Source organism: Danio rerio, chromosome 7 (genome assembly GCF_052040795.2).
Source record: "Danio rerio strain M-AB ecotype USA chromosome 7, GRCz13ab, whole genome shotgun sequence".
Lineage (NCBI taxonomy): Eukaryota > Metazoa > Chordata > Actinopteri > Cypriniformes > Danionidae > Danio > Danio rerio.
In genome coordinates this window covers 14,199,126-14,212,500 of record NC_141027.1, presented here as the reverse complement: position 1 = coordinate 14,212,500, position 13,375 = coordinate 14,199,126, and the positions used below count along the sequence as shown (strand labels likewise).

The 13,375-nt window shown below is 38.8% G+C and overlaps 1 protein-coding gene across 5 annotated transcripts in view; it reads right to left on the bottom strand.

The window, feature by feature from the left end:
* furina (furin (paired basic amino acid cleaving enzyme) a) overlaps positions 1–13,375 on the bottom strand; it is a 218,928-nt gene that overhangs the window by 10,010 nt on the left and 195,543 nt on the right. For 3 of the 5 annotated variants that reach the window (XM_087259703.1, NM_001045106.2, XM_087259702.1), the window contains 3 exon segments: positions 11,566–11,745; positions 8,710–8,834; positions 4,972–5,100 (listed from right to left, as the gene is read on the bottom strand). In XM_087259703.1, coding sequence (XP_087115829.1) covers positions 4,972–5,100; positions 8,710–8,834; positions 11,566–11,745 — 434 coding nt within the window. 5 annotated transcript variants of the gene reach the window in all.

Here is a 13,375-nt window from a genome sequence, read left to right as displayed (position 1 = left end):
CGCGCAAATCTGCGTGTGTGGGCACATATCTCTGTGTGGCCGTGTGCACACGTCTGTGTGTGTGTGTGGGCATGCATCACTCTGTGCGGCCTTGTGTGTGTCTGTGCACGTTTGTATGGTGCATCTCTATGCGTGTCTCACTGTGTGTGAGTGCGCACATCTCCATGTACACTTTAAAAAAAAGTTCAATCTTGATTAACTGAATTATTTAAGCACATTAAAAGTGTGTGAAGCTGAAATCAGATGTCTAATGGTGTAACGTCCAGAAGGGAAGCACTGACTCTTCAAGTGGACAGTTGTTGACTAGAATAAGGCGGGATGAAGAAGAGGATAAGCTGCATTCTACTGTGTGCAAACACTCTTTAAGAGATGGATTACTGGAGCAGAATTCAACTACACACTCCACTGGCCAAACAATAACAAGTCAAGAGTGTATTCACAGCATTCATGCAGCGCTCAAATCCCTTTAGTTGTGTGTCACACAGAGGAGGAGGAGGAGGACAAGTCCAGAGGAGGAGGAGAAGAACAGAGCTGATGAGTGCAGGAAAACTGCTCAAAGAGTCTGAGTGCCAGAGCATCAGTGTGTGTGTGTGTGTGTGTGTGTGTGTGTGTGTGTGTGTACAGTATATTTCACAGTGTTTGCCCGAGTGGGTCAGTGTAGATGTGTGTCACTGTATGTGTTGGTGTGTGTGTGTGTGTGTGATTGTCCGAGTGTATGTTTAGAGTGTGTGTCTGAGTGTGTTAGTGTGTGTCTGAGTGTGTTAGTGTGTGTCTGAGTATGTGTGTGTGTGTGTGTGTGTGTGTACAGTATATTTCACAGTGTTTGCCCGAGTGGGTCAGTGTAGATGTGTGTCACTGTATGTGTTGGTGTGTGTGTGTGTGATTGTCCAAGTGTATGTTTAGAGTGTGTGTCTGAGTGTGTTAGTGTGTGTCTGAGTATGTGTGTCACTGTACTGTATGTGTTAGTATGTGTGTGTCCGAGTGTAGTGTATGTTTCAGAGTGTATGTGTGTTTGTGTGTAAGCGTGTTAGTGTATGTGTGTGCGCGTCTGAGTATATGTGTCACTGTATGTGTGTTTGAGTGTCTGAGACATATCAGAGAGAGAGAGAGAGAGTGTGTGTGTGTGTGTGTGTATACAGTATATTTCACAGTGTTTGCCCGAGTGGGTCAGTGTAGATGTGTGTCACTGTATGTGTTGGTGTGTGTGTGTGTGTGTGTGTGTGTGTGTGTGTGTGTGTGTGTGTGTGATTGTCCGAGTGTATGTTTAGAGTGTGTGTCTGAGTGTGTTAGTGTGTGTCTGAGTATGTGTGTCACTGTACTGTATGTGTTAGTATGTGTGTGTCCGAGTGTAGTGTATGTTTCAGAGTGTATGTGTGTTTGTGTGTCTAAGCGTGTTAGTGTATGTGTGTGCGCGTCTGAGTATATGTGTCACTGTATGTGTGTTTGAGTGTCTGAGACATATCAGAGAGAGAGAGAGTGTGTGTGTGTGTGTGTTTGTCTGGGTGTGTTACGTGTGCGTGTGTCTGAGTATGTGCCAGTGTGTGAATCTGTGTATGTCTGAATGTGGTAGTGTATGTGTCAGTGTGTGTGTTATGTGTATGTTTTAGAGTGTGTGTGTAAGAGTGCTAGTGTATGTATCAGTGTATGTGGGTGTTTCGAAGTGTGTTTCTGAGTGTGTTAGTGTTTGTGTGTCTCCAAGTATTTGTTTGTCACTATATGTGTCAGTGTGTGTGCCTCAGTGCGTCAGAGTGTTTATGCATGTAATATTTTACAGTTTCTCACTATTTGAAGAGACAAGCGTTCATCAAAATACATGTGTGTGTGTGTGTGTGTGTGTGTGTGTGTGTGTGTGTGTGTGTGTGTGTGTGTGTGTGTGTGTGTGTGTTTCTGTGAGGATATGTTCAGAAATACAGTCAGGCCACAGAAAACACCAATAACACTTACAATAAAAACAAAGGATGCCCACACAATGTCTTCACTAAGATAGTAAAACAAACATGAGTGTATGTGTGTGTGATCATTTGGCTGTGTGTGCGTATGTGTGTGTTTGTGTGTGGAGGTGAGAATGAGCTGGCAGCGGGTGCCCACACAGAGGGGCATGGCCTCAGGCTAAACTGGACAGCTGCCTTGAACTTTTCTGCCAATGCAGCTGGCACGGTGAACTAATTCCAGGATCCAGTTATGAACACACAATTTAACATAGAAGACATGAGCAGCACACACACACACACACACACACATACTCAGAAAGACACCTGCAAGAGTTATAGCTTCAGATTAAAGCTGTTAACCATTGAGGAGGTTATTTAATTAGTGGAAGTGTTTAGTAAAATCACTCACTAGCAGATTTAAGGTCATGAGATTCTCAATGCAGTTAATGCACACCAAATCAAACAGACAGCTTTAAATGATGTGTTCCAGGAGGTTAGATGTGGACTATTGATGCATTGTTTTATCTCTTTACTCAACCATCTGCCTCATTTGTACATTTCTGACACTTTTATATTCGTGTTAATCTATTCCTCATTCAACACATGATGAGCTGTGGCCAATATTAGCAGAGAGAGTGCATGAATCAGAATATAGACAACCATCTGGCCACCACTATTATATTCATAACTTCATAATGCAACAGTATTTTAATTCTTATATTATTTAGGATAGATAGGACGCAAATTCGGTCTGACGTCGCAACAGTTTTTAAAGGGAATTTTAATAGCCTCATACTGACGCGTATTTATTTTGTACTAACTACCATTCAAAAATAAATAAATAAATAAAAATGACAACACACACACACACACACACAAACACACATAATATATACACATACATACATACATACATACATACATACATACATACATACATACATACATACATACATACATACATATATATATATATATATATATATATATATATATATATATATATATATATATATATATATATATATATATATATATATATATATATATATATATATTTGTATGCTATTTCTGTGCAGAATTTTGTCCAAAACTTGCAACAATAGTAACCAAGAACTTAACATCTGAAATAAAAATAACTTAAGGATTACAATGCAAATCCAATTAGCATTTTTTCCACAGTAAGTCTTTAATTTATCTACTAACTACTTTACACACTATTGTACATAAACCATATAAACATTTGCATATTTTTATCATTAAAATAACTAAAATTAATATAAAAACTGAACAAATTTATATTTACTCCCATTTCCTTGGCAGATAAATGGATATATAAATGATGTATATGCACAGAGATTTTATGTGGGCCTAGTTATCACTCAACACTGCATTGCAGAATTACAAAAAAAAAATTATATTTCAAAATTTAGTAAAATTTCAATATTTTTTAAATGAGTAGATGACTGTACAGGAGTATGGTTTCATTTTGTTAAATAATCAATGGACTGAAAATAATGTGCATTAATAGTAAACTGCACTTTTTACATACTGCATAATTCCCTGATAATTCCACAATAATCCATCACACCACAGGCGTAAATCCCAGGGGGATGGAAGGGACGTGTCCCCCCTCATCAAAGGGTCGTCCCCCACTTCCCCCAAAAGAATACTTTGTGAAGTTTATTTATAAACTAATTTCGAGAGAATCACGTGCTTATGATTGACACAGCTGGCCCCGAGTCAAGCTAATTTACGAACCATCAATCAGACGATTCCTAACTCAGTATAAATAACAGAGCATCTTTCTTTTAGTCATCTTCATCTTGAAGAACCTTCCACCCCCTCTCCCCCTCTTTTTCCTCTATAGGGCAGCACGGCAACCCAGTGGCTAGCACTGTGGCCTCACAGCAAGAATGACTCTGGTTTGGGTCTCTACCCAGGCATTTCTGTGTGGAGTTCATGCTCTCCCCGCGCTCTTGTGGGTTTTTCCCGGGTTCTTCGGTTTCCTCCCACAATCCAAAACATGAGACATGGGTAAACTGACTAAACCAAATCATCACCGTAGTCAAATTCCACCAGCAGCACACCCTCATAGCAATCCTTAAGCAGCAGGAGGCGGGGGGTTTTTGAGATCTATCTGAGCTCAAACTTCCCTCTCGCCCTGCAAATGGGAGGGAGCCCCGGGCTCGAGGATTTCATGAGCTCAGGACTCTCTCCTGGGACAGCATGCCAAACTAGCTTATAAGCAATCATCAGGGAAGTGTGAACTCTTGAAAAAAATATGTATATATACCTAAAGATATTGTGCAAGCGGGAAAAAAAAATGCAACAAATGCATTTAGAAACACTCGAGTTCCCCCTCCCCTTCCTCACAGTGATTTGGCTCACTGCATGCTTTCCCAGTTCATCTCACCAGCTCTATACACAAGTCAGTTGTGTTGCTGTGGCTCAGTTATTGCTGAACTCCAGTAAGTAGGGTATTTTACTCACTGTAAATAAAGTGATTCTCTTTCATATAGTTGATGCAGACTCATTCATCACATATCTAGTTAACGTTAGCTTGTTTACAATAGCTTGCTGCATAGTGCACTGCGACTAACACACCAAAGCCGTTTCCCATGCATTGTTTGTGATGACTTGGCACAGTGTTAACTTCACATTAACGGCCACAATTGGCATATTGTTTAGCTGTGCATTTATTAAATAAGCACTGTGCTACGTCTGAACTCATGCCACTGTTAATTTTTGTATAATCAATTTCTATTCTCTCCTTAAGTGTCTTAATTAACATGGACAGTTTTGTACATTTATATACGTAAAATTTGCCTGTATTATTTGTGTCATGATAAAATTTAATATTTATCATCCCCCCCTACTGTTAAATGAAATTTACTCCCACGCATCACACAGAAAGAGAATGATCAGTATTGTAGATTAAACTTCAGGTTATTGAAGAGTTATTGAAGACAGCTGGTAAATACCAATAGTAGTGGCCAGGGGGCGCACTTCTTCCACCATCAGTTGGTGTGACTCTCACCTGTGCAGATCTGATTGAGGTCGTAGGTTTTGCAGCTGCTGTCTGCTGTCTGGCTGGAGCCTGCCGTTGAGGAGCGGGATAAACTAGAAGCTGTGCCGTAGAGAACCAGCGTGAACTGAGTCAGGGTGCCTGAGACACACACAGAAATTCATCAATCTGATTCATGTACTGCAGAAAGTCACAGTTTAACAACAGTTGTAAATCATCATGTCTGTGATGACTCTGTAACAGAAGGCTATATTCACATTTATTCCATCCGCAAATGCTGTCAGCTTACAAAGGAAGTATGGTTACATTTGTTTTGTGTGTAGAATATGTATGAGTAAGTTTGTTTATTTTTATTTTTTAATCTATTATTTTCAGATTCCTCGTATTACTCTTATAAACAAATAATCATTAGATTTACATTACAATTTCGTTTTTTTATTTGTCAGTGCAGTGAAATGCTTACACAACTAGTCATGACCTTAAAATAACAACAATGACAAAAATATAATCATAGGAATATAAATTTTACAGAAATAGAAAGGCAATAGAAAATAAAATGCAAATATAAAATATTAACAGTCTTTCAGCAGAGTATGTGGCTGTTGACAAAAAGTACAAAGTATAAAAATATAAAATCGCTTATCTGTACAAACGAAAACATCAGATTTGAGCGGCTTTATTGTAGATTTGCCATTGTTTATTAGTAGATTAGATGGTTGACACAATATATTAGAGATAATAGAATTGTAATAATTGTAATTGACTTAAAATAGGGGCGAGGCAGTGGCGCAGTAGGTAGTGCTGTCGCCTCACAGCAAGAAGGTCGCTGGTTCGAGCCTCAGCTCAGTTGGCGTTTCTGTGTGGAGTTTGCATGTTCTCCCTGTGTTCGCGTGGGTTTCCTCCGGGTGCTCCGGTTTCCCCCCGCAGTCCAACGACATGTGGTACAGGTGAATTGGGTAGGCTGAAGTGTCTGTAGTGTATCAGTGTTTGTGTAAATGTTTCCCAGAGATGGGTTGCTGCTGGAATGGCATCCGCTGCGTATAAACTTGCTGAATAAGTTGGCGGTTCATTCTGCTGTGACGACCCCGGATAAATAAAGGGACTAAGCCAACAAGAAAATGAATGAAAGAATTACAACAGAATTGCAATTGTTCTGGGGATAATTTACCAAAACTTATGGAGTTGATTAAAACAGAAATTAATACATTGAAATTATGGTTTGACGTAAACTAATTGTCATTAAATACAAATAAAACAAAGATTATGTTATTTAAATTAAATAGTCAGAATATAGATTTAAAAATTTGATAATGAAGTTATAGAAATGGTACAGTATTTGCAATTATGTTTCTTGGTGTTTTATTGGATCATAAAACCGCAAATAAATAATGTAAAATCAAAATTAGTAAAAACGGTATCAATAGTGTATAAAGCAAGATTTATCCTGGACAGTAAATCAATATATATATTATATAACACACTTATGTTGCCATATATGAGTTATTGTGTTAAAATTTGGGGGAATACATACGTACAATGCAGAAAAAAGTAATTAGACTGATAGAAAATGTGGGGTACTCTGAGCAAACAAATCCTTTATTTTTTAATTAAAAATACTCAAGTTCAATAATTTGGTTAAATTTAAAACAGCACAGTTTAGGTTTAAAGCTAGGAATAAATTACTTCTGAAATGCATACAAAAGGTTTTTGAAGAAAGACAAGGGGGATATAATCTGAGAGAAGAACTAAATTTTAGGAGGTTGAAGACAAGGACATGTGTAAAAAGTTTGTGTATGTCTGTCCGTCTGGTGTGAAATTATGGAACAGTCTAGATCAGACTCTCAAACAATGTCAGGATATTATTCAATTTAAAAAAGTTGTATAAATAGACCATTATATTAAAGTAAAATAATGCTGGAGGTGATTGAAAAAGGATAAAATGAGAAAGTTATGATGACATTTTAATTAATGGCTATTTGCAGTACTATGTATTTTTTTTTCTTTGGGTCTATGTTAAAAGATGTGAAGGTACAAATGGAATCAAAAGGATAAAATATGTCTCATGTAAAAAGAAGAGATAAGTTAAAGAAGAAATAAGTAATAGACGAATGATGTATGTAGTAATGGGATGGGAAAATAATAAGCTTGTTGCTTCATCCCATTTTTTTTCGACCATGTTGAAATTTATTTTTTGTTAATGATATTTTATGTATGAGTTTATGTACGGCCGGCAGCTAGCTCTCTGCAACTCTCACATGGTCGCCCACTGAAGCTAAGCAGGGCTGTGCCCGGTCAGTACCTGGATGGGAGACCACATGGGAAAGCTAGGTTGCTGCCGGAAGTGGTGTTAGTGAGGCCAGCAGGGGGCGCCCAACCTGCGGTCTGTGTGGGTCCTAATGCCCCAGTATAGTGACGGGGACGCTATACTGCTCAGTGAGCGCCGTCTTTCGGATGAGACGTTAAACCGAGGTCCCGACTCTCTGTGGTCGTTAAAAATCCCAGGATGTCCTTCGAAAAGAGTAGGGGTTTAACCCCGGCATCCAGGCCAAATCTGCCCACTGGCCTTTGTCCATCATGGCCTCCTAACCATCCCCATATTCCAATTGGCTTCATCGCTGTCTCCTCTCCACCAATCAGCTGGTGTGTGGTGTGCAGTCTGGTGCAAAATGGCTGCCGTCACATCATCCAGGTGGATGCTGCACACTGGTGGTGGATGAGGAGATTCCCCCCATTGAGTCTAAAGCGCTTTGAGTGCCCAGAAAAGCGCTATATAAATGTAAGAAATTATTATTATTATTGTTATTATTATGAAATTTTTGTTTGAAAATAAATAAATCAAATCAATATCAGTGGGTTATTATATGCAAATTATCCAGGTCCCAGACACTGTCAACTTACATTTATATTTGTATTATTTATTCATTCATTCATTTTCCTTCGGCTTAGTCTCTACTTCAGAGGTCACCACAGCAGAATGAACCACCAAAATCCGGAGGAAACCCACACTAACATGGGGTGAACATGCAAACTCCACATGGAAATGCCAACTGAGCCAGCCGAAGCTTGACTGAGTGTGTGTGTGTGTGTGTGTGTGTGTGTGTGTGTGTGTGTGTGTGTGCTGGTATCTTCCATATTTCTACACATCATCTAAATCTTGGTCTAATCTGAAGATCCTGTTATCATTACTGTTTCCATTACTCCACTCATTCAGCTGGTGTTGTGGAACAGCAGTCTTGTTACTCTCTGATACAGTAACAGTAGAGCCGCATGCATTAGATAGATGGAGCGCTTTGCCTCTACAGTCCCATAAAGTCAGAAGCTCAGTAAATTCTTAAAGCAACAAAGAGAAATGGAGTCGGTAATGCGCTGGACGAATGCTCCTTTCAGCGCAGACATAAAGCAGCTGTGTTAGTGTCTGAGCAGCACAAATGAATGAGCTCTGGCTCTATATTTACAGTGTTCTGGAGAACGTGATAGTGGGAGGGCGAGGGAAAACGCGGCCCTCTGATTTACTTAACGAGATTTCATTAATCAGATTTACTGCAAAGGAAGACAAATGAACTGTGACATAAAAGAGGAAGAGAAGAGGATTGGGCTAATCCTGCAGATTCAGAGGGAAGATACTCCTGTGTTTTTGTCGAGTGCAGAACATGGAAACTTCTGCAAACTTTAGCTTGTATCTCCTGCATGAAACCAAAGGCTCAAAGCAGCAGAAGAAAAAAAATAAAAGAGGTTCAACATGTATGTTACCATAGTCACTGGTTCCAGCCACGTTTTTGATCTCCAGCGTCCATTCTCCACGAGGGTCTTCATCCCAGGAGTGGGTGGTCATGAAAGCCCAGTCATTGAAGCCCTCAGAGGAGTAATCGTGAGGTCTGAGGGAGAGAATGTTTCATGTGTGACGCTGATCACATTAGAAGTGCATTATAAAAACACAATCAGTGTTGAAAAGTCACAAAAATCATTAATTATAAAAAAGGCTTTTAAATAAGCAGCACATTTTGCATGGAATAATCTGCAAACACAGTTGCAGTTCAAAGAATTGATTTCAATAAATGCTTTTAGAAAGAGTATAAATGATTTAGGAATTGAAACAGGCTTGTAGATGTTTTGAATAGTTTGTTAACTGTTAATTGTTTTTGTTTGTTGTCCGTTAGACCCATGTGAGATGTATACTGCCTAATCGGGACCAGGACGCTCTTTTAAAGAGATTTTTTAATCTCAATGTGTTTTTCCTGGTAAAACAATAATAATATTAATACAATTATTAATAATAATTACATGCTTTATAAACTGATTTTAAATTGTTTTTCTAATTAGTTTGTCTAAAACATAACTTGTTACACAAGAAATCATTTAATTACTTGACTCGATACTAAAATGCACATGAAGATCGACACAAATTAAAATGTTAAATCTTCAAATTGGAGTCAAACAGTACATTTTAGCTTTTTTTAAAAATGACATTTTTAACTATATGTATAAAAAAAAATTGTTTCAAATGAATGACACTATATCTCATATAATGACACACCATGTGCACCATTGTTGGCCAAATTAAAAAATATTCAGTGAAAAATGACGTCATGGAAAATATTTGATATTCATTTATTCATTTATTGGATTACTCTGCTTCTCTGAATTTATATTTTATAATGTCATGAATTCCTTTTAAAAGTCTTAAGCTTTTAAAACTCACCGGCTACTTTATTAGGTACAACTTACTAGGACTGGGTTGGACCCCCTTTTACCTTTAGAACTGTCCTAATCCTTTGTGGCATAGATTCAACAAGGTACTGGAAATATTTCTTAGAGATTTTGGTCCATATTGACATGACAGAATCACAAAGTTTCTGCAGATTTGTCGGCTGCACATCAATGATGTGAATCTTCTGTTCCACCACATCCCAAAGGTGATCTATTGGAGGATTTGGTGACTGTGGAGGCCATTTGAGTACAGTGAACTCATCGTCATGTTCAAGAAACCAGTCTGAGATGAGTCACGCTTTATGATATGGTGCGTTATCCTGTGGAAGTAGCTATCAGAAGATGAGTACACTGTGGCCATGAAGGGTTGGACATGGTCAGCAACAATACTGAGGTAGACTGTGGAATTGACACAATGCTCAATTGTTACTAATGGGCCCAAATTGTGCCAAGAAAATATCCCCCACATCATTACACCAAACATTGACACCAAATTTTGACCCTACCATCCGAATGTCACAGCAGAAATCAAGACTCATCAGACCAGGGAACATTTTTCCAATCTTTTCTTGTCCAATTTTTTTGAGCCTGTGTGAATTGTATCCAGGGCCGGCGCATCCATAGAGGCGACCTAGGCGGCTGCCTAGGGCGGCAGTATAGAGAGGGGGGCATCCTCGACACCTCCCTTACTACCTCAGTTATGTCCGCCACACCTCCCTCACCACCCGCGTCCTCAGTTTTGTCCGCGACACCTCCCTCACCACCCGCGTCCTCAGATATATTCGTGCATAGACGACACCTCCATCAGCACCCGCGTGTCCTCAGTTATATCCGTGCATAGGGCGGCAGAATAGAGGTCCGCAACACCCGTGCGTCCTCCGTTATATCCGTGAATAGGGCGGCAGAATAGAGAGGCCGGCATCCACAACACCACCCTCCCTCCCTCAGCAGCCGCACGTCCTCAGTTATATCCGCGCATAGGGCGGCAGAATAGAGGTCCGCGACACCTCACTTCATTTTCATAACCGGTCACTTTCGTTTTCACATTGGGGTTGAGGGCGGCGTGACTGTCCTCTGCCTAGAGCGGTAGTTCAGCTTGCTCCGGCCCTAATTGTATCCTCAGTTGAGTACTTGGTGGCACCTGGTGCTGTCTTCTGCTGCTGTAGCCCATCCGCCACAAGGTTGGATGTGTTGTGGGTTCAGAGATGCTCTTCTGCATACCTTGATTGTGATGAGTGGTTTTTTAAATTACTGTTGTCTTTCTATCAATTGCAACCAGTCTGGCCATTCTCCTCTGATCTCTGGCATTTGTGCTTACAGAACTGCCGCTCACTGGATATTTTCTCTTTTTAGGACCATTCCTGAGTTGCTGCCATGTAACTGGCTGATTAGAAATGTGTTAACGAGCAGTTAGACAGGTGTACCTAATAAAGTGCTTGTGAGTGTATATATTACTCGGCTTCACAGACTTTACAGTTACATTTATGTACAGTATTTAAGTCAAGTACATTATGAGGAACTGTAATTAAATTACCTCAAATTAAAGGTAATTTCTTGGTTTACTTTAAGCAGAAAGGTTATTTAATTACAGTAATTAGTTACTTTGTAAGTAATTACACCCAACACTACACAGTTCAGTAAATAGAACAGAATACAGATCCCTTTTTGAACATTTCACATTACAGTACATTATATTGTATAATTGTTGATTAACTATGTATTTGCACTCTACTTAGACCTAAACTTTTTTCTGTTTGATTGTTTGATTGATGTAATACCAGACACCTTTTATAAAGCTGCTCTAGGCCAATAACTATTGTAAAAAGCTCTACACAAATTAACTTGAATTGAATTGAGTTTAATATCATGAGTGTGACTGTAGCTCTCTAGGATTTTTACCTGGGAGGAAGCAGTGTGGAGCGGGTCCCCTGTGGGCTGATCAGATAGATGGCCAGGTTTCCTCTGCGGTTGTAGGACAGTGTCAGCTGCGCTTGAACATGCTCTAATGAGCTCACAAAGTTGGCCATCCCAGTACACGCATCCACAGTCTTGTTGATGACCAAATAACTCCCGATATTCCTAAAACAGACAAATAGAATGATAAAAGAAAAGTGTTAAGAACTGACAGCTAAACACAATGAACCTTATGCTTCTACAAACATAGATTATGCATATACACATACACTTAAACGTACACTGAACATGCACACATAGACATTACCTATATACTATATAACTGCAGGTTAACTATGTTTATACGTATATATATATATATATATATATATATATATATATATATATATATATATATAAATAAAACTTTAGGTGTTAAAAGCTATTAGTAACTGGTTAATTAGTTAAAGTTATTAGCAACTAATAAAGATTATAGTAAGTAATAACCTTAAGTTTTCTGAGTTTAGGGATAGGCGATTTGGCCTAAAATCAAAATCTCGATTAATTGAAAATTTTAACTCGATTACGATTAATGAGTTATTTATTTATTCATTTATTTCCTTATAGTTTACTGACAGGTTTGTAATTAAATTAATTGTAATTAAAATTGAGATATTTGTGAATGAAGGGTGCATTACTTGATTTTAAAACAATTAAAGGAAACGCACATCATCTACTATCCATAATTATTTATTGAACATTAATATTGAAAAACTGAAAATTAAACACACATTGCCTAAAACTAACTTCTGTAAACAAATATTTTAATGTTAATAATAATTTCAATGTTATGGAAATGATGCTGTCTTAAGGCATCTCTGGCGCAGCTTCTAATCATCATCAATGTAGTGCAAAGTAAGGCACAAGAATGGGTTTATCACCTTACTTGACTAGAGATCAGATGTGGCTGCAAAAGTGGACACAGAAGTAGAAATCATCCTCAGGCTAGCTGATTTATACTTCTGTGTTGAGCGATCGGCGTGACCCCTACTTTGCGTTGCGCTCCACACTGCTCACTTTCATCAGCACTATCAAGCTGATCAATCACAGAGCTTGCGCTACGCGTTGTCTTGTTTTATTTATTTTTTATTTTTTTTGAGAGGTGCGAGTCATGCAACAGCTCAAAGTTTCATAACACAAAATTTCATAACACTCTTCCACCAGTCCTTACTCCTTATTTGCGTCTAATACCCCCAGTTTGTCACGGGGGCATGAATGAAATGTTCATGAGTGAAAGTTAAACTGCCGAACTGCAGTTTAAAATCACCCAAAATTACAGCAAACTCTTACATGAAAGCACTTCATGTAAACACCTTAATTATATAATTGTATATTAAGGCAAATAACTAGATTACAGATGTCCATGTAAGTGTAGTCAGTAGTGTCTTCGAAGTAAGTGAAAGATTCAGAAGGGCATCCTGCTGATTTGATTCAGAAGGGCACTTTTTTGTCAGACGGCTCACCGGTCAGGTGAAAGTGAAAGTCATCATAGCTTGCGTAGAAAAGGCCCCGCTCCCAACCCAACTTTGAGAATACATTAACGGCGATATTTTATTAATTGCCCAATAGGAGTCTCATGTTAACGCAGCACAATAATGCCGATAACGGCCTACCACTAGTTAAGGTACATTGGCACATTGCTATTTTGAGGAACTGAAATAGACCGCACCATTGACCAACTCAAAGCTGCTCTAAAGTCCAGCGCAGAGAGCGTGTTAGTTACGTGCCTACGCAGGTCCAAATGCTTACACATCAT